The sequence below is a fragment of the Melospiza georgiana genome, chromosome 6, assembly GCF_028018845.1.
Source record: "Melospiza georgiana isolate bMelGeo1 chromosome 6, bMelGeo1.pri, whole genome shotgun sequence".
Classification (NCBI taxonomy): Eukaryota; Metazoa; Chordata; class Aves; order Passeriformes; family Passerellidae; genus Melospiza; species Melospiza georgiana.
The window spans coordinates 46,933,776-46,960,378 of NC_080435.1; the positions used below are offsets into that span (position 1 = coordinate 46,933,776).

Here is a 26,603-nt window from a genome sequence, read left to right on the forward strand (position 1 = left end):
ACAGAAAAACTTGGCAAGGATTGTGGCTCTACTTACAGTAGGTCAGGCACAACTGGAAGGTGGACCATCAAGTCTTAGTGAGGAGGCCCATCTACATTTTTTTTTCAACAGCAATAGGGACTGGATGACCCAGGTTTACTTTCCCTCCCCAGACAATGAAGACAAATCAACACAGAACAGATTTGATACAAAAAGGCACTGTAATATGCTGCATTTAATTTATTAAAGTGTGAGGGCAAGTAAGATTAAAAAAGAGTAGTAACTTTGTTGTTTCGGGTTTCTCTCCCTTGAAAGATAAGTTACATCTTTAAGAAAATAAACCAAACCCCTCCACAGTCCAGTTACATCTTACAGGTGGCACATAGCCACTGGAATTTATATGACTGCTGCTAAATGGTAATTTGAAGATGTATTTTTAGTTGATTCAAGAAGAATATCAGATATATTAACAGCAAAAAAGTTTTATTATTACCACTGATCTATGAGCAACTGCATGCTGAAGTCTGTAACGCAAGCTTAACACCCAAGATCAGAGCAGAGGCAACAAAACTGCCCTTTTCAGGACACCATATATTAGTTTTAAGGTCTTCAAGTTAATGTGACTATGGCCCCACATATCTTCCACAGTATAAGTTCCTTAAGAGTTTAGAATATGTCTAGGTATTTTCCACCACAAGGACTCTTTCCTCACATATATTTTATTACATAAAAATGAATGTGTTATGACAGATCAGAACAAAAAAAGACAGTGGGAACAAAGGCTCTCAATACAGCAGATTAAAAAAAAAATCTGTGATTTGAAACAAACACACTATATGTACAATAACAAGTTACAAACAAAACAATAGAATAAAAAATCAGCAAGAGCAAAGACCTGTTTATATGGGAATCCCAAAAGCTAGAATACAGCAACTGCCATGGACACACAGGTAAGTTTTGAGAGAAGACATTAGAGTCTGGGAGGACTGAAGGTCCTACCTAAATTAAGCTCTGCATGGGACCTTTCTCAAGAAGACCAAGTAGCACAAGGATTTGGGAGCAACCATCACCCACCAGAAGGAGTTCAAGACTACAAAAAAGTACCTAGGCAGGTGACTGACTCAATACAGAGTAACTGGTTAGAGTTAATGCCAAGAACAACAGAACCATGATCCTCACCAAAAAAAAAAAAAAAACACCAAAAAAAACCACCAAACCACAAAAAAACCCCAACCAACAAATAAAAAACCCAAACAAACAAACAAACAAAACCAACAAAACCCCCCCAAAAACCTAAGGCAGCCATCTCGTATCTAATAAAAACACACGCAAAAAGAGAACAGCGTAAATATATTTCAAAATTCTTAAAAAAATACAAAGCCAGAAAGTAACAGATAATTACTCCTGCTCATGTCAAAAATACTAAGGACAGAGAATAGCTAAAATGAATTTTAGCTTCCCTTTCTCTTCCTTTGCTATTTTGAGGTACACAGATAACTGTTTTCTCAGCTACTTTCTCAGAAGAAATATGTTAAACTCTTTACAATGGTTAAGATTATTTTGCCAAATAGTTCAGATATAAAATGAATGGAAACCAGGAGCATCTACAAGTCTTCTTGGCTAAAGAAAGCACTACTTACATTGTGGAATATTTTCTCTTCATTCCTCAGACCAGAAAAAGAACATTTTTCTTAAGAATTCAGAAGAAATGAGGTGTGACAAGTGCACATGAATATCACATTTACTATAATTACAGAAGTATTCTGTATTATTGTCTATAACACAGTGAACATTCTTTTCAAACACAGTAGAACAATTATCAAGTAAAAATAGTTTAAAATCCCTTTGTTACCTCAATTTTTGCCAATCCAAAGGTAGGACAATAACTTGAAACCAATAACTGAGTCAATTTTTCACTCTCCTTACTGCATTAAGCTGAATATAAGCACTGGAAAAATACTTCAGATGGTCATGTAACATAGCTACTGACTGATGCCTAAAGTTTCAGCTTTCGTATTTTCCAGATTTTGTATTGCATTTGTATATAACTCTGAATTTCATATAAAGTGTTAGCAAGTTCTCACAGTTCAGTTAGACAAAACAATCCTTTTCCAGCCCAAGAACCAAGGATACCATTGCAGGTCCAAAAAGTATAAACAATGGTGAATTGAGGAGAGCAATCTGGGAAGATGGGACTTCATAACCTGAAGCTGTAGTTAGACAATTAACCCCAATATTAAAGGGACCAAAACTTATCAAACTGTGAAAACTTGTGATGCATCATCCATCTTGGGTGGAGCCATGGCCAGGCTCTTGTACTGCCCAAGGTGTATCCTTTGAAGGCCTTTCAACAAATATCTACTTTATTCCTTTAACATGGTCTAGCCTCTGTTCCAGAGAGCCTCTCAAGGCATCATGACAAATACCTACACCTCATTTCACATCTCCCTGCAGTGCCACCTTTTCTTGCATGGATCTTCTGGAAAAAGGTGCTCAGAGAAGCAGCAAAGAGGTGGATGCACTATTTCTGTGCAACCTGCTAAAGCCCACATAGTGAAGAGCCTATTGCAGGGAAAAGTCCAAAAACAGAAAAAAGACAGAAAGGAAGGCTTCATTGATTTATGTTCTTGCTTTAAATTTATAACCAGGAAGTGTTAAAAGATTACTTTAATGAGGTTTTCCTTCACACTCTCTCATCCTTCCAACCTCAGTTGTATCATGCATATTATAGTGCAACTTGGCTGGATTTTCCACTTGAAATGGCAACACAGAATGCCAACTTAGTTAAAGGTCTGTTAGGCTTTGCCAGTTGCTTGAAAAGACAGTCATCTCTTTTCTCTATTTCTTTAGAAGTTTTGGGCTTTTAGATTTTCCACCTCAACATGGAAGGCAGAAGAGGGCAGAGGAGAAAAGGATAGAGAACAGTGTATTCTTTGTTGTGAGAAGGCTTTAAGCAACAACTGAGATGGGGAGGACTACAAAAACAGCTGTTATTAATTCCTGGCATCTTGCATCTTAAGAAAAAGTAAAACATTTCTGCCGTACAGACTCGACAGAGCAAGTTACATTTTATCAACTCAGATTACGAAGACTACGTATGTGCAGATACCCATTTAAAAATTGAATTGTTGAAAAAGTGAAACAAATCAAGCTATTTCTTTCTCCTTACAAAAAAAAAAAAAAAAAAAAAAATCTAGTTCTTCTCATTAGGAAGGACTGTAAAGGTAGCAGAGCCATCTGATCAGACTAAAGCCAAAAGCAGCTAAACTCTACAATTTATACCATCTCCTAGTGGTAAGAAATAATCTGAATGTTTTAATGTATTTAAAATTCACTTGAACAAATCTCAGCACAGATAGTAAATAGAGTTATGAAAATTCTTAGATATGTGCAAGGAATTAACTTGAAAAATATTCTCAGGTAAACCTCAGATGCTGGATTCCTTTGGTCTGTAAAAGGTAATACTGCCTGACAATGAATTATTTGCTTGTGTGTCTCATTGTGAGTAAAGCTCCATCATAGGTGATTTGGATAAATGCTCCTGAGAACATTATATAGCATTTTCTGTCAGAAGAAAGACCAGAAAAGTCTTGGCACCAGGAGAATGAAAAGGAAACTGAGACAACTCATGGACAAATCCTTGCAAAGACCATAAAATCATCCTCAGTGGTGTAAGTTACTTTGCACCATAGACAAACACTCGCAGTCTGGAGATACAGCCTTCTGTGTTCCTAAGACAACTCTTTTAAGAGTGATGTACTCAATGACAGAAATATAAGCAGACACAGCAGTGAAAAACTACTTTAAGAAGTCTGGTAAAGTAGATTGAAAATTTTCAGCTATCAAAACTGCAGTCATACAGCTTCTGAATATATTGTCCATACAATGGAAATTGTATTTAACAATGTTCTGTGAATATAAGCACTGTTAACCACAGTAGCTTTCTTGAGACAAACACTCTGACACTCTTTTCCCCATCACATCTTGGCTACCTACCTTCTGGTACCTTTTGCTATCAGCACAATTAAGGAGTAAAAAAAAGGATCTCTCTCAAAGAACAACCTTGTTTCATCCACAGAGCTAAAAGTGATGTTCCTGGAACATTTCCTTCTGGGTACTCTTTATCCACACAACGGGAAAAAACCAAAAAGCCACCCTTCACCATATATTACAGCAAGCAATTTAATGATCTGAGGAAAGAAAACAAGCAGCAACTTTCACAGACTACACTCACTGTACGTGGTAAACCGTCATTTTCAAGGCACCAGATGCGCAATAAAGGAGAAAGGGTAAAGGAAACAAAAAAACATTTGGTTATTTCTTGCCAGGTAAGTATCAAAAAAGCTGTGCAATTTGCAGAAGTTATTTCTCAAGTAGAACAGTTACTCCAAGATGCAGTATCTATCACCTACCTTGTAGAAGGGCTCCGTTTCTCTTGAAAAAGGTGCTTCCTGGCCAAATGGGTGGACCTGATGTGCTAAAGGGAATAAGAAACAAGTGTAAAGAAAATCACATTTGCATTAGAAGTTGCAATTATAAGTTACTATTTGCATGAATTCTGTTTTGCTCTTAAAGCTAATGTAACATCATGACACTTTTGCCTTCAAGAGAGGATCTAATATTTAATGTTAAAAATAGGTTAATTTGATTCAAGATCGACATTTTCTTCATGAGGAAAAATCTCCTCAGCAGAGCACACACCCACAACCTCTTGGAGGAAAAGAGAAAAAAGCAATTTTGAATAAATAATAGAAAACCTCAAATCAATGTCAAAATTATTTACTGAATTCTCGGTACAGAAAAATACATGCCCTTCTCCAGAGATACCTGCTAATAATTCAAACGTTTCACTCAGCTGTGGCAATCTGCTGCCCCGGCTGTTTGTCTGCGCAGGACGGAGCCCAGGCAGCTCCTGTGCCTCACCCACGGAGCCGCCGCAGGCACAGCCCCTCACAGCAGCAGGAACAGCTGACATATTGTCCCCAGCACCAGTGACACATCTCAGCCCTTGTCCTGTGCTTGGTGACCACGGTGGCTCCTGTGAGACCCTGCCAGGGCAGTGGCCACAGGGGCCACCGGGTGCCTGGCAGTGTCACTGCCTGCCTGAACCAAGGCCCTGCCCTGAACTCACACAGGGCCAGCCCCTCTTCTGCTTCTGAGACAACTCATGGACAAATCCTTGCAGAGACCATAAAATCATCCTCTGTGGTGTAAGTTACTTTGCACCATAGACAAACACTCACAGTCTGGGGATACAGCCTTCTGTGCTCCTAAGACAACTCTTTTAAGAGTGATGTACTCAATGGCTGACATATAGGCAGACACAGCAGTGAAAAATTACTTTAAAGAAGTCTGGTAAAGTAGACTGAAAAATTTCAGCTATCACAACTGCAGTCATATAGCTTCTGTATATATTGTCCATACAATGGAAATTGTATTTAACACTGCTCTGTGAATATAAGTACAACTATTCTGCAGATAGTCTTGTGCATATATATAAAAAATTCACTGTGTTAAAATAAGGACTGTTTATACATCCAAACCAATTACATGAGTAATGAAAACCTTCAATACTCCTTAACAAAAGGGGGAATTGAGAGAGAGAAAGAAAACAAAATGACCAAAAAGAAGTTAAGTAGGTCTACATTTTAAGTGCTGGAGAGCACGGGGCACACACTTGTCTGAACACACGCTCACTTCATAGTGCTTAAGCAACCATTGTTTGCATTCCTTGTAGTAAGCGCCCGCTCTTCAGGGTAGCTCCTCAACTCATAGGAAGGTCAAGAGCTGTTGAGGGCATTCACACTCCTGCAGGATTCACTCCCATCACATATGTTACGGTGTATCAGACTCCTGCATAATCTCTGGAACAGGACCCATCAGGCTACAAATAGAAAGCCATAGCATTGTCTTGATACTGTAAAGATTTACCAATCAGAAATCACGGTATGGCAATTATATGCCTTTCAAAAGCCCAAGAGAAAAAAAAAGAGTGAAATTCTGAAATGACACTGCAAAAGAAATTCACTCCCAGGCTGTCGTAAGTGGGTTGGAAGAGGGTTAAAGAAAGGAGTGGGAAAAGTGTATGTTTTTGAATAGACAAAATGTCTCCACTAGAGAAACAAAGCCAGTGATTTTTTTTTTTCCAATTTGAAAAAAGGCCCAGGGTTCTCATAAAAATCTCCATCTGATTGAGCACAAACCCACATGAGCTAAGAAAATTAACTGAGTCTTCCCAGGGAAGGAAGCTAAAGAGTTAAAGCACGTACATAATGTACTGCAGCAACTGTCAAGCCTTTTGAAACAACAAACTTTTGTGTTTGCATGGCTTTGTAGAAGTTTACCTATGTCTGAACTGCATTGGGTAAATTTTTTTTATTCCCAAACTTTTGTATGTGAAGTCTCAGAGGGTATTAATAATTAAAACATATTTCAAGTTGACAAATGATAGAGCTGAACTATCACTTTAAAGTGTTCAAAAGCTGCTTCCTCTCTGTTCCATATTAAGAAACCATTTGAAGAAGTTCACTCTTCTAAAGAACCAATCAATAAAAACCCAAATAACTTGGTCCATCTCGGGCTTTTTTTCAAACAAGTTGTTTCTTCAGTGTAGCCTGTAAGCTACAAGAGAAGAATGGCCATTTCTCCTATAGAAGTAACAGCATATTCTGCATTTAGGCAAAATAAAAATGCAAAATCTGGGTCTCTGATTTTCTTTCGTAATCAATACCTGATATAAAATTAATATTTATTCCATTAGCATTATTGGTGGAAGGGGTTTTCCCTTCCACCACTAAACACACTGACAAAAGTAATATCTCTTGGAAGAAAAGCAGTAAGTAGTCTGAACTCTTATCTCACTATGAAGAAACTTGGGGTCTAATACATTTTTGTTTTGGACATGTTTGGACTGGCCTAACTCTGAGAAGCAGATGAGCATAGGGCACTTTCAGAAGTGGGTGGAAGATGGACCTTGATTAACCATAGTAAGCTGAGATTTCAAGCAAACATCTTGAAAGAACAATTCAGACAACATGTGAAACATGAACAGTTACCTGCCAAGGACCACAGGTTTGATTTTCAGAAAATATTATTGTTTGAAGCCAACAGGATATCCAGGCTGCAACAGTATTTGCAGTAAATGCATAAAACAGGATCCAGGGGCACAAGTCCAGAGGCATCCAGTGCACAATCCACCTCCCTCCACAGCACCGTCACTGGCACTGTGGCATCTGTGCACCACCACAGGGAGCAAATGAAGCACTCACTCCAGTATTCAGCCTGCTGAACCTGTATCTGAGAGAACTGATGGAGGATGGTGTTCAACCCCTGAAGAATTGGGAGCCACCTCTGATCAAAGTCCCCATTCCCATGGATGTGCCAGCAATTTTTAATGGCAAATGGGACTTGATTTCCACTCCAGGCAAGCAATGAACTGTTCTTTCTCTGAAGACACAATCAGCAGGAAACTTTTTTGGGCCACTGGGCCCCAGGCATGGGAAGCTTCCTGACTTCAGGGATTTTTCTGAGGAAAGGCTTTCCATAGGAAAATGTTGCTTTGCTGAAATCTAAAACATCCTACTGGAATGTGTCGATTTGAATACTGTTTCTGCTGGAAACCAGGCCAATATGAAGACTGTCCAGCCAGTAAGGGTTCATGGCAGGTGGCCAGCCCAACCCAGAGCTCCCAGGGCATACAGAAGCAATAATGTGTGTGAGCACCCAGATTAGTTATTTCTATCAAAATGTATGATGGACTTTGATAAAAATCTTTAAAGGTGCCTAGGCTTCAAGAAACTTTAAAAAAGGAAACATAAATCCTTTGTCTTCTGGAATTCACATTAGAGCAAGGAGACTACGGTCTTGAAGCCAAGCACTAAAAAAAGCAAGAGTAAGAATTCTCTTGCACAGTTGCAGTTTTTCCCAACTATGCCAAAAGCTCTCACAGGCCTCTTTGTCTGAGAGGCTTGATTAATAGATTTAAAGAACCCAAACAACTAAAAATTCAAACCAAATTCAATTGTGTGGCACGACACACCACAATTAAGGGATTATAAAAACACAGAAGCCAAGCAATAAATACAGGCCAATGACTGTGTTACCAAATACATCTACTGAGTGATGGTAAAGCAGGAAGACACAGAAAGAGGGGAAAGCAAACACACAGGCCAACACCAGCCCCTGAACACACATTTCAAAGGCCTTTGAAGCTCATACTTTTTAGCCCAATGAAGGACAGCTCATTGGAGAGGAAGGGAAAATGCTGCACACACACCTTAGCCCACCATGGCCAAGGGGGGGTGGAATTAGCTAATTCCTAGCTTTCAGGAAAGCCTGGACTACAGGGCAGGACAGCTCAGTAGAGGACAGAAATATAAACAGTGTCAGCTGTAAGCTAACAAGCTGTGGCACACAAAATACCCAACACAGCTGCAGTAAGCAAACAGCTGCTAGACCACGAACAGGCAGCAAGGAAACAGAGGAGGTCCTCTCCAGCCCTCACTAGTTGCAAAAACGACGGGAACAAGAAAAGATGATTGAACTGCCTCTACAGCTCAACACAATACACTGCAACTACCCCTCTTTGCCCTGAGGGCAATACCAGCTCTGAGGACAGCTATATAATTGAAAAGTTCTGGGAACAGAAGCTGCCACTACCAGCTGAAGGGAAAGAAGGCACTGCTGTACCCATGCTGTAAGTATTCCATTACCAACCATCCACAGTGCAAAATGCTTTTCTTCCAAGTCTGACCAACACCTCTGACGAAGAGTGAACTGAAGGAAATGTCAAGAACACCAAACCTAGAAGCAATAAATCATTTTGTCAAAGAGCAGCCAATGAAGCATCTTGCAGGCTTAGAAACTAACCTCCAAAAGTTTCTGAGAAGCAACTAAATCAGTTAGTCAGTGTCTTATGTTCAAGTTGCTGATAACAATAGTTGTAGATGCCTTATCTGGATGGAGCCCATTAAACCCTGTATCAGGAGGCAGCAGGGAATGATGCTCTTGACAAGCCCAACCAGCTCCCAATGCCAGCAGGGTGCAGACTGTGACACTAAGGTATATAAATGGTTGCCCAACTAAGCTGGAATGGCTTTTACCATTACTTGAGAATTAATTTAGGATGCTGCTGTAACTGAGGAAAAAAGGTTAAGTATGTTTTTGTGGGAATACAGCATTCCTTGATGCTGGAAGATAAACAGTATTTCCTTATGGCAATCACCCTGTGTAAGGCATGGGAAATGTTCCCAGCTACAGTGGTGAGCAGCCTCCTTGGCTCCTGTGCTGAACAAACATGGTCTGCAGAGCGGTGTTGAATGGCACAGGAGGAGGTCACTTGGTCCAAACCACACTGCCATGAGCTTGTAGAGTGAACACAAGACAGACAACAGCTCCTTCTGATTGATGACTCTTCTAACACCTGCCAGCTCTTCACTGCTTGCACTGGAGACCTCACATCCTTTCACTGTTGTACCAGCTTCCTTTTCTACAGTCAACTTTAATGCCATTGCTGCATGGGTGCAAACAATACTACTGCACTGTCCATCTGGGCACATAACCATAGTTGTTTCAGTGAACTGATCACTGCCATTTTACCTGTTGAGCAATACAGAAGTGTTCCTATACTGCTGGACCTGTAATACTTGTGTTTTGCTAATGAAGAAAAGAAAAAGTCTAATCCTTGCCAGCAGTTTGCTGGCAATTAATACCACAACTAGCCATCACCCAGCAACAAAACAAGCTTCCTCTCCAAGCAAAGCAAAAATCCCTCTACTAACCTGGGCCAATACATAAAAAAAACCCTCAAAGGCTGGTGATAAGGTATTTCTTCACTTCAATGAAAACTGATTAATGCTTTAGAGATTTTAAACATACAAACCCATTACTCCATCTTCTCAAATTTTCCATAACTGACAAAACATTACTGTTAAAGAGATTTATGAATTCACAATACAGATTTTTAATTTATGACTGCTAATCTAATATTCTGGCAATGCTTCTCTTTTCTCTGCAATTCCCTCTTTTACTGTCTCTCAGTATCTCTCACTTACTGCAACATGTGAGATCGAGACTTTAAGCTCCTAGCTGGAGTCTTTCCTGGTTTCTCTAGGGTGTCTAACACATTTTCAAGTGAACAATAACATTTTGATCCCTTGTGAACTCTAAATGAGTTTTCTATATGACACAACTGCCAGAGGGATTTTCTAAATCTAAATTTCATTAAAGACTAAAGAAAAGTTGCTCATGAAAGCTACTCATGAACAAAATGCCTGAAAATAAAATTTAATGCTTTTTGAAGGATGAAGGGAAAAGTGGGTCAAATTCTTTATGTTCTCCAAATAGCCAAGGCCATTGTCCTGCCATGGTCTTCACGTCTTCATTTAAGTAATTAAGCAAGAACAAGGCAGGGGAAGTAGGGGGTGGGGCAGATTAAAAAAAAGTTAAAAGAAAACTCAAATTTCCAGAATCAGGGATAAAAATGGTAATTCCTAATTTCAAGAAAAACACGGTCATGTGTCCTTTGAAGCCCACCAACAGCTCTGCTAAGGTGCTCAAAAGGCTCCTGTCACTGCTGGTGTGATACATGAAGCCTTCTCCCCTCTGTGAGACTCTCTAGTCTTTGGCCAGAATGTTGGTCTCTGCTGAGAGACAAACAATATATATTTATGGACAACAACACAGGATTTGTTTAAATAAATGAAACTATCATAATTTCTACAGAGTACTTGTTTCAAGAGAGATGGCTATTTGAGGTACACCAGCCTCATAGTGCAAAATGAAAATCTTTCATTAATCTGTGTTTAAATATTTTAAGATGCACCTGTGAACACGAGATAATTCTAGGCTGAATACTAAAACAGGAGAAAGTCCAGATATATTTGAAAATTCATGGTGAGGCAACTGTCCCATGTTAGTTTTAATTAAAAAAGATTTGTCTCCATTGGGAATTGGGAGAGGCTGCCTATGAGCCTCCAGTTCTAATTCTGCCTCTACCACTGAAATCACACAGTGACTCCAGGCAAGTAATTTCATCCTTTCTGTCTGAGTTTTATTTTTCTTCTTTTGTACTAAAAACAGGCTTACTGACACAAGACTATATATCTCTGGAAGGAATAAAGAATTGTTAACAACACAATAGGTGAGGGAATAGTCTTCTGAAGTGCATGTAGTTAAGGAAGGACCAACACAGCTCACTTCTAGAGCACAGCTGTTATTTGTTCCCACTTATTTCCCTTATTTCGAAGTAAGGAAAAATACAAGGTTACTTCACTTGCTGAAGTGCTGTTTTTCTCACAACTGCTATTAAATGGTTCCTAGACTACCACTGGATGAATAACTGGTAGTTGTCATGCAGGGCAAACTTTGGAGTTACCTAAACTGTCTCCTGAGCTACAGAGCATGTCTGTGCCAGCTCAAGCAGGAAGCACAAGTCAGTGCCCTGAAGCCCAGATGAATAGAATATTCCTTTTTCAGACAGCCACTGGCCTCTGAGACTACAGAGGACTGTGGCCTCTTCTGGGCTACACCAGCATCAAACACTGACCTGGCCAACAGGGAGAAGAGTTTGATTCTCCTCTATTCTACAAAATCAGAAATAGAGCACTTCAGTTTTCTGCTTCCATTTGCTGCAAAACAAGTGGGAAAGAAGAGCTTCATTTCTGCTTTGGTTTAACTTCCTTAAAATTGCACTGGAAAAAATTCCTGAATCTCAGGTTCTGGAAAACAAATGAGTCCTAGACACTGTCTATACCTAAGGCCTACCTTCACTTTAAACTTAATGTGTAAGAGTCTGGTTGGACAGTTAATGCTATAGCACAGGCTCTAGACTCCACACTGACCACCTGAAGAACTGAACTGCAGTGAAACTGCAGAGCTATTAACCAGGCACAATACTGTGATGTTCTCCTAAAAGAAGGACTCTCCCGAATCAAAACTGATAATTTTTTTTAAAGCCCAGGGTCACACAATTGACTTCTGTTACTCCAGTCCTGAATTTTCCATTTATTATCTTGCAGAATTTCCAACAGTTTTGCTGATAGACCTGCCTGGATTTCAGAAATATTTCCTACATGAGGCTCCCAGTCACATCCCTAACCATGGCTTAACCATGGCCTGTCAGTTAACTGGACTGGAGAGTGACAAGAGGCACACCTCTGCTGGATGGCGTGTCACCCGCTCCCGAGAACTTGTCCACTTTAATGACACCAGCGTACCTTGAACATGCATGAAGTTATAAACGTGCAGAAGGGCAAATCTGCTGTCCAATGAAACAGAAATAGATGGGAAACAGGAGGTGAGGCTTTAAAGTGGTGTGTGGGGTGTGTGTGTGCTCTGCCAACTGCTTCATGTTGCTTGCTGAAATTCTTATCTGGAATGGTGATTCCCCATTTCACCAATTGTAGAACTAAGGGGAACCTAAAACTAAGCATGACCCGCAGGCTGCTGCCAGTATGAACTCCCCCTCCACCACTTGCTCAAAGCCAAGGCGCTTACCAGCTGAAATTTTCCACACTTGGTCTTTCTCATTAATCTTCAATGAATGTGGTTCAGATGATTCAGAACTAATCTGGCTTCTGGAATTAGAGCAGCAGAGAACAAGCGAATGTTTAACCTCTCCCCTGGAACATTTAACCTCTCCCAGATGCTAAGGGTACTTTTCCTTGGGAAGCTTAATGTGCTTATAGGATCTGCAACACTGCTGCAGAGGAGGTTGCACAGATTTGTACTCACTGGGCCATACACAAAAGTGTTTGATGCACATGTCAGAAATTTATGTAAAAGAAAATACAATGATGATGATGATGATAAAACAAGAGCATAAAACCAGAAGTACTCCCATATTTGAAAAGCCCCAATTACATATTTCATCATCTCAATTCTAACTCTTCATGCATATCTACTACATGAGTCTAGCATTCACGGTAAGCCCCAGAAGACCTGAGCTGAGGACCATACTGCACAGTATGCAAGGTGCTCAAAAGACAAATGACAGATAGTTTGTGGGTGCTATCATCAACACAAAAGTTTAATGCATAAATAATGTGTTATCCTTAGAGATACATTTTTAGAAATAAACTGCTACGGCATAAAAAATTTAGTATCCAAATATGTCAGTTTTCACTCATTCACACTCCCAAGATTATTCCTTTTGAAGAACTGAGAGCTGTATTTTAGGGATGGGGAGAGACATCCCAAAACATACACAAAAAATCCTACAGCATCCAACAACGGACTGTTTCACCTCAGGGTCTGGGTCTACAGACTCAACAAAATATAGCATTTTTTGTACTCAGCAGCATTGTAGAGACACCATCTATATCAATTCTCCCACCCACAGAGCTATAGAGAAATAATTTCCATTCAGAGAAAGGAAAACATACACACAGAGGTAAAAAGGTACCTCCAAAAACACCCAGTAAACAGTGGGAGAGCAGGACCAGCCCCCAGACATTCCCCTCAGGTCTGGGCCCCTCCTGACAACCCTCAACTCACACTGCTGTTGCCAGGGCTCCAAATCACTGACTGACATCAGCTGCACCGAACAGCAGCTCAGCTTTTCTCCTAAAGTTATCCCAAACATTTCCAGCTGGCTGCAGAGGAAATTAAAAGCCAAAGTCTAATATGCCCTCCACTTTACAATAAATTTAAAGCAAATGGCACAAGCTTGACCAAATTCTATCCTATCAGCTCAGTCCAGTCAGGAGAAGGTGAAATTTTCCCACTTATTCTTGATAACTCTTCAACTCAACAAGGCCTCAAATTCAAGGGGCAGAACAGATGAGATCTCATGGATATCTACACTACAGAAGTCCCTTCCCTCTCTACAGCCTCTGCCAAAATGAAGAATCCCACTGAACTATGGCTGGGGAGTGTGTGTGATTTGGACTTCCCTGGTCTCTGAAACAAGAGCACTCCTAGCTAATTTTACAGGAGCAATAACCACAGCGCCCAACTTCCAGTATTTTCTACTTAAAATTTTCAAAGCAGAGGTATGAAATAAAGAATTTCATACATTCTGCACACCTAACTGGAGACAAATACTCAGAGGACTTAATTTTGACTCATTTTAGCCACTTTCATTTAACAGAAAAATAAACCTCCCACTGGTAATGGGAAATAAAATTCAATGTGCATCTTTATCCCTAATCCTTACCTCTATCAACAGCTATTCAGCCTGCTGAGAATACCAACATTGTACTTAATAATATTCTAATAATTCTCTCCAGTTACAGTATTATCTACATGAATGAAGGAACTCAGTGAGGAAAAGAAAAGCTGACCTGCACAGCATTTATAGTGAGATGTCTCTCTTCTACCTTTAGGCCAGTGATTTCTCATATGACTGATGAAGCTGTATTGCTAAAAAGGAGACTACTTTTCCCAAAATTGTCTTAAAACACTGTCATTTCAACAAATCTCAGCTTCCCCAGTGGAATCTATGATGTGGTCTGTTTCTCTCTCCTGCTTTTTCTCAGCTGTTTGTACAGAAGTTGAATGGACTTGGTAAGACAAGGCTTTAACGTGGCTCTTCACTTAGGGATTTGCAGTAGAAACAGAGGTGTAGGAATAAAGGATATGTGAAGAAGGTGAAGTTTTACAATTGCTTGTGCAATGAGATACTTGTTTCTACATTTCTGTTTTATCTGCTGCGACTCCATGTGGTGAAGGTTGAAAAAAAATCATTACAAACGTGAAAAAAAGTCACAGAAAGTCACAAATATCAGTTTCTTTTTTCTGCATAGTGTATCTTTACGGCAGTTTGTTAGCAACTTTGTGCCAAAACACAAAATCACAGAGGGAGAGTCTAGACCATACACTCTTTCCTGACAAAGCCCAGGAAAGTTACACAAAAAATACATACCCAAATATTTCAATTCAGCAATCCTCAGTGCCCTCCCTGAACAGCTCTGGTTTAGCAGCCAGTGGAGGAGACCATGAGTCCTCAACAAACCAAGAGGTCCTGGGAGGTCCATCAGCTGGTGGGCAACCCCAAAACCAGAAGTATTTCACTAATGAAGAGCACAATCTTTGGAGGCACCAAAAGGAGCTGCTAAGATGGGCTTGGTTACCTATCAGACACTGTGCAATTCTCCTTTCAGTTGAATTGGTAACTGCCACGCAGTTGCAAAATACCCTTATTAATATTAACTAGAAAAAATATGTTCAAGAATGCATATGCACTCTCTCTCTGTGTAATTAATCTCTGGAGTAAAGCTGTTCCTTGGATTATTTCAAGTATAGAAAATCAGTGAGCTAGATTACAGGAAACAATTACTTATGGTACACTGGTGTTAAGAAAGAGACAGTGACACCCTGACATCCCCAGACAGCATTTGAGCCCTCTAAAGCTGCAGATCACAGAAAGTATCAAACTATGCTTTTCAAACATCAGATGATGCAAGCTTGCTCATTCTAGTGAAATGATGCTGATCAGTCATAAAATGAATGGGACACAATCTTTTAAACATTCAAGAGGCAATAATTTATAAAGTATCTGTTTACTACAACCAATTAAGCAGAAATATTTTCTTCATGTGTCAATTGTAAATTCTGAAAATCAGGGAAGGAGAAACGGAACAAATTACTTTGCCAAATCACTCCTGTTAATTCTCATGTTGGTGGTTTCATTGATAGTTAAGTCTTTTTTATAATGTCATGCACAGAACATCACTGAATTTTCCAGGCAACACACAAAGGGTTGATAGTAAATACTCATGACCTGGAAAGCAGCAAGCTCAGCCATTTGCAGGGCTGAACCACCCAGAGAGCTGCCTGCGCTGGAAGTGGCCAACACACCTGCAATTCTCAGGTCAACTGGAACATGCTCAAGCAACAGCTCCTTTTTAGAAATCCCTGCACCTAAATTTCAGGTCACAGACATGACTTGAAGCAAAGCAGCCTTGGATACCTGAAGCAGAAATTGCTGTCATCTCATTCCATTCTTAACTCTTTTGAAACCATTTTTCTGTCCTATTCCTAAGAGGACCTGCCACTCTGTTGTCATTGTCAATCCCTGTTCATAAACCATTTCTTCCTCCACATTAGCTCCTCTGATGAATCTTTTTTGGGGTTTTATTATTGTCTTCATTCTATTTCAGAAATTTTACAGCTCATTTGTACAGCTCTTAGCATCTCAGCATGGGATAACTTCACAACTAAATCTTATTAAAGCTATTCACACAATTCCTATGGACAGGACAAGGACCTGTGTTTCTTCATTAACTTGTGTGGAAACTCAGCTGATAGATTTGTCTCTCAAGTCTCCCCCTTTTTTCTTGGAGGGACTCTAGCTAGACTTTTGAAGACTAGAAAGCAGCAAGTGAGATTCACTAGGTTATGTGAGAGAAGTAAAATGGAATAAGAACGAAATGGACAGAAAATTTAGCATTTAACAAGGGCTCTTGATGGGAACTAAGATAATGGGTATAAACAAGTCCAAAGATGACAAGTCAGCTCAAAGAAAGATATGCAGAATGCACTATTTTAATGGCTTTGTCTAGAGATAAAGGGCCCCTTCTTTTGAAGGAAAAGTTATTCTCTATGTGTTTCCCATTATTCAGGCTACAGTAGCCTGAGTGGGAAGATGATGCTTGCTAACCTCTCAGTGCCACACTGGAAAACAGCTTTAAGCACTGAACTTAGAGGTCTTTTCAAACCTTAATGATTCTATTACTTGCCTATGAAAGTAGTTTTAACAAAGGTTTATGTGAAATACAGAAGGGAAATCAAGAACATGGCAGAACTCACTACACCCTCATGATGAGAAATTTCCCTGTACTTGCAGGCACAGTGAACTGAAAGCAAAGGTCTCAAACCTGCCTGCATAGGTATTTCACACTAAGTTCCACTCAAAAAGTAAAGAAAGAAAAAAGCTGGTAATGCATAACAGCCAAGTGATGCCTACGCAACTGTTGACTCTAAGCCACCCCGAGAGAAAAGCTTCTTGGGAATGGCAGAAGTGTCACTATTTCACACAGTCTTGCATGAACAGACTGCATCAAAACATTTCCTCTTCAGTTCACAACATCTGCAATTCTTTTTGGTAATTCCCCCTTTTGTAATTCTCCTTCTGAGGGAGAGGAGGAGGGAAGACCTCTCTTTCTGCTGTCTCCAAGCAAGCTCCAGTCTTCAGTCCCAGACCATTCTGGTGTTATACATGAGTGTGTGCTGTGGTCTCTTCATCAGGGCAGCAAGGCTTAGTGCCTGCTTCCCTCTCCAAGGAAGAGAACGATGTTCACCACTATGACACTGACCGGAGACGGTGCTTCTAATTGAAGTAGGAACTGCCTGATCTGCATCTTTGAGTAGCCAACAAACAAAAACTGGCACTGAAATTCATCTGTAGGATGGGTCGTGAAAGGGTGACTTCAGTGCCAGTTTCATAGTAACCACCAGGGAAAAAAGTTTCCCCAAAGGAAAAGAGGGAGTTCAATCTGCCTCCTTTTCTTGGCTTCCCTTTTAAAGAATACAAATAAGCTTCCTGAAAAACAACAGGCCTTTTGATGAGGTAACAGTTTTCCTCCATGTTTTTGTTTGTTTGTTGAAAACACTTGGATTTCACAGGAAGAAGTAACAAACACAACCGGGGATCAACTTCGTTAAAGAACTTTAAAAATCAACAGGACACACATCTCTTGCCTCAGCCACTAAACTGGATTGTCTCACTGGCTCGAGCAAAACTGCTAAATTATTTCCCTAACAAAAGAAAGGCGCTTTTAGGTCCTATAATCTCATTTCAAATCCTTTTACCCACTCCCTTCTCTTTTTGGCCTTGAAATTGCAATCCTCTTTCAGGACTAATCTCGGGACTAATTGGTGCCAGCACTCCAGTTTCTCTTGCCATTCTGTCCCCTCCCTACCGCATTGTTCAGGTGCCCAAAAGGACAGCAGGCCAGGGTTCAGCGCCCTTGTAATGAGTCTGCTCCTACAGACTAACTGTTAATAATTAGCAGGAAGCATTTTGTCTTTAAATTGCACAGCATGAGCAGCACAATTTCAGTGAGCCAGAGAATTGCTTCATTGCTTCACTGTGGCTGATGAAGCTCCCCAAGTTTGTGGGTGACGGGCAGGCTGGAGGGCAGCGTGCAGGGGGCCAAGCCTCCCAGCTGGGCACACAGGGTGGCACAGGCAGTGCCAGCCCCTTCAGAGCTACCCGGGGCAGGAAGGAGGGAAACGAGGAGCAAACTGCACACATCACCCAAAGCAGCTGCCAAGGATAGCATCAGCGTGATGGGACTGAGTTGGTGTGGTGAAAGGACAGTCTGAGTTTAAGAAATATTCCAGAACACAATTCCCTGAAGAACAACAAGTAAAGAGGAGATTTAAGGAAGTCTGCTACTCTTCAGCTCATGACTGTATTTGCAGGTAGTGCCAAAAAGGAACAATTACTTCTCTTACCAAGGGAATAGCAGTGTTGACCGTTTTCCATTTTCTGAAATTTTCTCAGACTTGGAAGCAAAATTAGTTTTTCTGTATTTGGAAACTTCAATCTAGAAAGTGCATTAAAACAAAACCATAGAAAAGCTGTTTCCAATGGACACTCATTTCCAGCAAACCTAAGGCTAACCCTGAGTTTTGATTCATGCAAAATTTCTTTGCTTTTTACATCACCAAGTGTACACATTAAGTTTTGACATTTTGATATTGTATAGTGCATTCTGCTGTCCTGAAGCTGAAGGTCAACACAAGAAACTCCACCTGAGATACACACTGCTTCCATCGTGCCCCCCAGCAGTGCTCTGCAGTTTAACCACCACTGGGACTAAATCCACACTCCTGTTCACTGCTGTCTTTAGACATGTCATGAAGAGCAGATTAGCATCAAAACAGGAAAATGATACAACCTGCTTCACTCTCCTGAAAGATGAACACTTCTTGTGGAGCATCAGTGAGAGACAAGCTGTCAGATGCTGAGACTCCTGCAGAAGTCAACACACAAGACACTCAAGTCTCACTAGATTTAGGGAATCTACCATTACTGCAAAGTGACAGCAACAAATATACGTGTGCAGAAAGGAATGCTCAGCCAGCATCTCTCTACCACTGGAGAAGAACGCAGTCTGTCACTGCAAGAACCTTCTGGAATGGTGTGGGTATGTAACTTTTACACAGTAAGAACACAGCATTTATCTCTGGTCATAGAAATTGATAGCAAGTACGAACACAGACCTAAACTTAGTGATGATTTTTCTTCATTTGCACCATAGCTTGAGATCAGGTGGTGTCTCAGCGGCTCAGTTAAGATGGGTAATAAGTAAATTCTGCACATATTGCCATCCTTGGAATGCTAGATTTTCTCACCACACTAAAGCCATCCACAATGCAAGACTTTGCTGGGGAATTCATATTATAGATCAGCTGGAATAAAGGCATTTAAATTTTCCATGTCTTGAAAATGCAGTTTGCAAATGTGCTCGGGATCCACCACTGATTTCTGTTTGCCTTCGTGTGACCAATTTCAGACTAAGAGCTCTCCTCAGGTCATCCAATTCAGCTTCCTGCCAGCAGAAAACTCTTTCCTACAGGCAATTTTCTAGAATTTTATTGAGTCTGCTTTTCAGCACTCTATGAGATGGATTTCAGACAATCTCCCTTAAGGAACTAATTCAGTCTAGTAAGTTCATTATTTGCACCTGGTCAATGACCAAGGGAAGATAATCCAGGGTCTGTGTACTTGGCTCCTTCTCATATGCTATTAAAATGGGAAGTTTTCCATCCTACTGTCAAAATCTGTTCACAGCAGCAATACAACAGCAGCAGAGAGACATCCCCCTGAAAATCAAGTAATTGTGTCTACAGAGAGATATTATTAACTTGTTTATGGCATCAAAGCAACCTCCCTTTTCTACACTGCAGTTTGAAACCTGGTAATCAGAAGACAGCAAGTGAAGACCAGTTCTTATTGCCAGTCCCCTCCCCTCAGGTCAGAGTCATACCTGGGTAGTGTTTGCCTGTCTCAAAGCACTCCCAATGCCTGTGCCAGCCCAGGCTGCTGCACTGCAGCTGCATTAGAACACCAGGCTGAAAGATGCAGCAGAATGCTAAGTTGTGCCTTGCAAATGACCCTTTTTCTCCCAGCTTGTGAACTCCAAGGAATCAGGAAGCTGAGGTAAAGCACTTTTTCCCCTCTTTTTCCTGGCACTGGAAGACTTTTCAATAGCACTGAAGTGACTCGAAAAATCAGGTTTGCAAGCCAAGAAACCTTTAAGGCAGGTTTGTAGCACACACCCACCAGACTGTAACAGTCAATACTAAACACAATGATGCCTCCATGCTCTTCTGGAAAGAATGTCCTCTGGGACCCAAGCACACCATAAACTTACTAGCACAGTGCCGTGCCATCTCAGTAAGATTATGGCTCAGTGATGGGTTCTCACTGGTAAAAATATTTTAAGATAGCCCTCATCCTTGACAAGCCCCAATACCTCAAAAAAATCCCACAACAAATCACCAGGATCACACTTAAAGCACAACTACACAAGTGTCTTCCCCAGCACAACTAAGAGGACAGTTTGCTATTCTACAAGGGCGGCAAAAGCATCTTAAAATTACTTTGCCAAGAAGAAACAAGAAAACACACCAAAAATCCCCCAACAAACCTCCAAAAGCCCAAAAGCAACACTCTGCTGAACAACCAGGTGATTCTGCTCCAAGGGTCTTCAAAGCTTCACACAAACCAAAATCCTAAAGCTCTTGTTCCATGTAACTACAAAATAGAGGGCTCATCAATACAAACTGCCCTATTTTCAAAGTAGAGCTTTGATAGTGATATCCCCAGGGTGACAGAAAAGGACCAGCTCTAACACTTCCAGGAGGAATTTCCAGTTTCATTTTCCCCCCAAATCTGACCAAGTCTACTTCTACACATGAAGTCAAAAGCAGCAAAATGTACTTAATAATCAAAATATCTACACTGCTTTAGCAATATAGCTGACTGTGGCTCTTAAACTATCATGGAATAAATGTGTTTGTATAAAGCCTTCCTTTTACATTTTATTACACTTGCAAGTTGCAAAATAAAAGCTGGCTACTCCAGAAGCTTTGTTTGTTATTAATTCCCTTAAGTTTAGAAAATTATTTCATTCTAATTAATTGTTTTATTTATTTTTTTAATCTCATGAGAAAAATGGTCTTCTTCATCTTTCATATGCAAAACAGCTAAAGAGAGAACAATTTTTTATACAGAGAAGGAACTCCAATTAATAGAGATCTTAAATATGTGGGGAGCTGTTATGAATTTTGCCATTGATCAGACAGCTGCCTGAAAAAAAAGTGCCTTTTCAGGAAAGTGACATAATTAGAAGTAACCCAATTCCTTTTTGTTTGTGTTTTTTTCTCCATCTGCTTATCTAGATTAAACATAAAAATTAATGAAACCCAAATGATGTCAAATTTGCTAAATTTACATTTCTCTTTCATATACTTTTAGTGGACCTGCATCCTGCGCTTCCCTCAGTTATGAATTTCCAATGCTCCATGGACATTTGAAAGCACTGTTACATTTTTAATAACCCAACCTTCAGTATCTGCATTACTATGCAATTTATTTTCCCAAATTCCATATATTCTGTCTTAAAAAACATCACCCTCACCACCATCACAATAGAATAAACCACAGGATTCAACACACTTCCAAACTAAGTGGAAGTGCCAAAAAGAGAGTCTGTTCTAAGCATCTTTAGCTTTTCAAACTAACCTTAGGAAAGTCTCCACCAAGCCTGTAACCACTGTTTCAACAGAATTTCTTTTGGAAGCATATATAATGGAATTGTGATAAAAATAGTTACAGAAAAAAAAGCAGTGAGAGGCGTAGAGCTCTGCAATATTTATACCACCCAGGCAGACAACACAGAGAACCCATCAGTGAGGTTAAAAACTGCAGCACACAGAACAACCGACAACAGCAGTCAGGTATAAGGGGCCATAAGAAACAAATGCAAAACCCCTCTAGCTGCATAAAATTGGACACTGACTACTACCTTTAAAAGTGAGCAGAATAATAAATTACAGTTATTCTACTTTTACAAATAAAGTCCATGTAGTCCTGATTCTTATACCAAAAATATGTCATACAAGCTAATGAAAGAAAAATTGAACAAGTGCACGCATGCTGCAGCCAGCCAGGAAAGAAATACATTTACAATTGTATTAGCAAGATCCACTGGCTGTGCTATCTTGGATGCTTTAAGGGCAGAGCAAAAAAAAATTACCATACACAACTGCACCGTTCATATGAGCTGCCAGAGTGAGTACTGGCAATTAACAGGAGGGGACTGTCAACAAAGCAGGAATGAGTCAGGATGTAAAGAAAGGAAAGATCTTTTGTAAAGCACTGATCCACATTCTCATCTGAGCTGGCCAACCTCTTCACCAATTTGCCTTTCACAATGGAATAAAGGATCTGAATGCATGGAGGTGGAAACCACGTTTCCCTGTAAACAGATACACAGGTGTATGTGACAATCCAGACAACTTCACCCCAGGGAGAGCTGGGCAGCAGCCTCACCCACGCTCCTCTTCTGGTATCCTCAAGTTACTCATCAACAACACGAGTTTGCCAGTCACACCGCTGGCACAAACCCTCTGCAGACCAGTTGTCTCAAACAATTCTCCCACCACTGTTCTCTGAGTATTTGCTCTTTTGTAATGAAAACAGGTCACCTGCCCTAAACCAGTACATATTTGTTTTAAGTGCAAGAGAGAACAGCTTCCCTGGCAGCCAGGCTGTCTTTTGACATAAAAAGTACACTGCAGTATATACACATATCTGTGCACTGAAACCCCAGAGATCTGCACATTTATTACTAAAACCATATGCAGTCATAGGGAAAAATGCCTCAGACAAAAGGGGGAATCTTATCAAAAGTAGAACAACACAAAACCCACCAAACTGGATGAAACCCACAGTCTGTTTAGTCCATTTATATGACCTAATGCCAAACATGAATTTTTCACACAAAGTGGAAGAGCAATATAACATAGCACAGTAAATTTGTGCTCACTTCTACAGCCCTTGTGGACTTGAAGTACTGGAGAGATTGATTTAAATGCAAAAATCCCAAAAGAACTAGAATATTCTCCCAAATGCATTTGCATTAGCTGTGGACATAGTAATTAAACAAAATTCCAACTTTTGTGGGATTATCACTTAATCATTAGCCTCAACATTCTCCTGTGGTAGCCACTAAGGTTCCACTAAGTAATTTACAGCCTGCCCCTAAGCCTCCCATCCCCACTCTTTCAACCAGTAGCAAAACAAACACAAACAAACAAACAACAACAAGAAAATCTCCTCAAGAACCAAGGAGGAAAATGCTGCATTTTACAAACAGGTTCACAATTCAGAAATATCACAAATACCACCAATGAGTACCAAACACCTACAGACTCATCTCAGGGATACCTGGAATGGAAAGAAAGCCAACAAAAAAACCCCGTTCAATTCAATTTCTTCAAATCTATCTAAAACATGGCCCCTGAATTCTCACTTGTTTATTGCTGTAACAAAACTGTCTGACAGAACTATGGGGTCTCCATAGTAAAGTCAAAACATCTGTGAAAAAACACACTACAGAAAATCAAATACAACCTCCAGAGTTTCAACAGAGCTTTACTGAAAAAGAATAAGAAGTGCAAGTGCTGAGTACTTCTGTTTAGCAAGGAGGAACAACCATTTTATCAAGTCACTTGCAGTGGACATACAAAGAGACATATCTCTCACCCTCCATTCTTTTACTCCAGGACAATGAGGTGGTAAGGAAAACAATCTCAGTTCCCAGGCACAGAGAACTTTGAGAAGAATAGAAATTTCTCTGCTAAGGACCCTCCAACACCTCCAAAACCCAGTTTTTATATAAGTACCTTATTCTGATAAAACAAGCAGCTTGATTTTTCCAAGTCAAAATTCAAAACCCAAGTGTAAAGAAGTTTTTGCATTTAGAAAGACTCTACGCTTTTTATTCCAGAAGTTCAGAAAAAGGTGTTTTAACACCATTTAAGCCCTTTCTGGTTTTACTCATCTGAATCCTGGAGGCTCCTGAGAAACAAAACTCTAGCAAAACTTGCAAGTTTTATTCCTACAAAAGCCAGTTCGATCAAAATAGCAGGAGTATCATTTTTACTAATGATCATACAGAGGGCAGATTCACACACACTGAAAACTGGATACACAACAGGAACCCAGGTGACAGAGTTATAAAACCCAGAAAAAACATGGTCAGTAATCACAATCTGCATGAGACAACTCCAGTCTTGAGCTGAGGCTTTCTGACATCAGAAGTTAAGTCATACCTGACAATGACAAAAATTATGATTCAATCATTCAAATACTATAATAATACTATAACAAAAGAAATTATGACAAAATGTACTTTCTTTAAACAAATTAATAAACCTGTCTTCTCCAGAAAGGGTATCAAATGATACAGAGATACGACACCACCACTGTACAGCACCCTGTATATACTCATATGCATACAACACACATCCCAGAAAAAGTGAATTGGTCAATAAAAGTTCAAAAGAACTAACCCACTAAAACATCTTTTGAGCTTTTTATCTAAAAAACATATAGATACGGAAGAAATAGGAGATCTGTGCTTTAAAAGAAATAATTCACAGAAAGACTGATTGATACTTTGAGAAATACTGGGTTTAATACACACAGGTATGAAATGCAACTGCACCTTCTTTTAACTGTACCATAAGATAACTGGAAGCACTATTGGAGCAGATGGGTGACCCTTATAAATGGGAGAAGAGGGAATCAGAGGATTTTGTTCAGAACAAGGACCAGCTTCTGCAAGGTCCAGTGGCGCAGGGCCCAAGCTGATGGTGCACCATGCAGCTCAGCTGTGCACCTCTGCTGGCTAACACAAGGCCTGATGGGCCACCTTGATCACCTGGACACCACCTTGTTAACATTCTCCACAGTCATACTGTGAGCAGCAATGAAATGTGTCCCTCTTATGCTCTGCTTCCCACTAACACCATGCAGAGAAAAGAGGAAATTATCCTCACTGGCCATGCTCCCCTCCTGGGACATTCCTCTATGGACAACCAGGATTTTCAGTACATCTGTCACCTTTTTTTATGACCTGGGGAGAAGATGGTCACCTGCAATCAGTTCCTACAGCTCTTGGACTCAAGTGTCCTACTGCAAGTCTGCCATGGCCTTTGAACCTGTGTGCAAAACTGATATTATCAAAGAAAGACTGCATATGGAACAAATTGGTTACACAAATATTCAGAATTTTGCATAAACTATAACAGCTGCCTCACATTTTAAACATGTTTTCTATTCCTTAAAATATATTAAAATGCTAGGTGAAATGTTGAAAGGTCCACACAGGCTTTTGTTTAAGACAGAGCCGCAATTCTTGGAAATAGTCAATGCCCCTTAACTTTGAGTTTAAACAATTATTAAATATACAATAAAGAGTTAAATTGCAGCATGCCTTAAAATCATAACCATTACACATAAAGCCATCCCTTACCCATTGTTGGAAAGATTCAAGTTATTTGAATATTTTTTACTAGTAGTTCATCACTATTAGCATAACATTAAGAATTGTTCTATGAACATCACTTTTACAACAGAACTACAAACAATGTGACTTTTCCTGTCAATTTTTTTATACAAGCATCAAAGGAAAGCCCAATAGCTAATAGAGAAGTGAAGAAAATCTAAAAGAAAATACAAGAGCATGATTAAAACTAAATGAAAAAAATTAACTTGAGTTATTGAAATACAAAAAAACCTTTTAATAATCCAAGAGCAGCAAGATGTGACACACTGTGATACTATTTGTGGCTTCCCGAGCTTCACGAGTCTGTTTTCAAATTCAGAATTCAGATAATTTACATGGCTGTAATATTATATGATTAACAAAGGTGATGCTCACGGTGACCACTGTTCATTGCACTTTCATAATGCTCCTTTCCTGAGTCTGCATTTTCAACTCCTAAAACTTCAGTGAACTGTTCCTGAACACTGCACAGGCTTCCCCATCCACACAACTGCGGCAGTGTCACAGGGACGCAAGGGCTGTTAATGGCATGAAGGGTGACAGATCCTGCACTGCCCAGGGACCAAAGGTGACATGTCCCTCACACCCTGTGCTTTTTGCTCCACCCTCACACCCTGTGCTTTTTGCTCTGCCCCACCTGCACCAGCACACACTCCAGGGGCAGCAAGGAAGAGGGATGAGGAGCTGCAGAGAAACACAAGCGCAGCACCCACACGCTTCAAGTTCCTGCAGCCAGCAACTCACAGCTCTGCCAAGGAGGCCACTCTAAAAACTTCCATAAGGAAACACCCAGGCCCACAGAGGGTTTTACAAACAAAGTAACAAAAATTTCAAAACACATCCCTACACTTTCTTTTTCCCATGAACTTAGTGGAAATATCTACGGTACCATTCCAAGTTATCTTTGGAATAAGGCTATATTTATCTACAGAAGGCACAGAGGAGGGGAAAAGAGCCTAAGAAGCCAAGTAACTGGAAAGACTGTTCACAAATGGAACCATGAAAAATAACAACATAAAGCAATGAGCTGGTGTTTGCCTGACATCTAGAGAAAGATGACAGACTAAGGACTCTGTTTTACAGTACTTTACCAAA

The 26,603-nt window shown here is 40.1% G+C and overlaps 1 protein-coding gene across 5 annotated transcripts in view; it reads right to left on the bottom strand.

Moving 5' to 3' along the window:
- FOXN3 (forkhead box N3) overlaps nt 1–26,603 on the bottom strand; it is a 205,314-nt gene that overhangs the window by 69,022 nt on the left and 109,689 nt on the right. For all 5 annotated transcript variants that reach the window (XM_058026270.1, XM_058026269.1, XM_058026268.1 and 2 more), the window contains exon 4: nt 4,392–4,456. In XM_058026270.1, the coding sequence (XP_057882253.1) occupies nt 4,392–4,456 (65 nt within the window). The remainder of the gene's footprint in view (nt 1–4,391; nt 4,457–26,603) is intronic.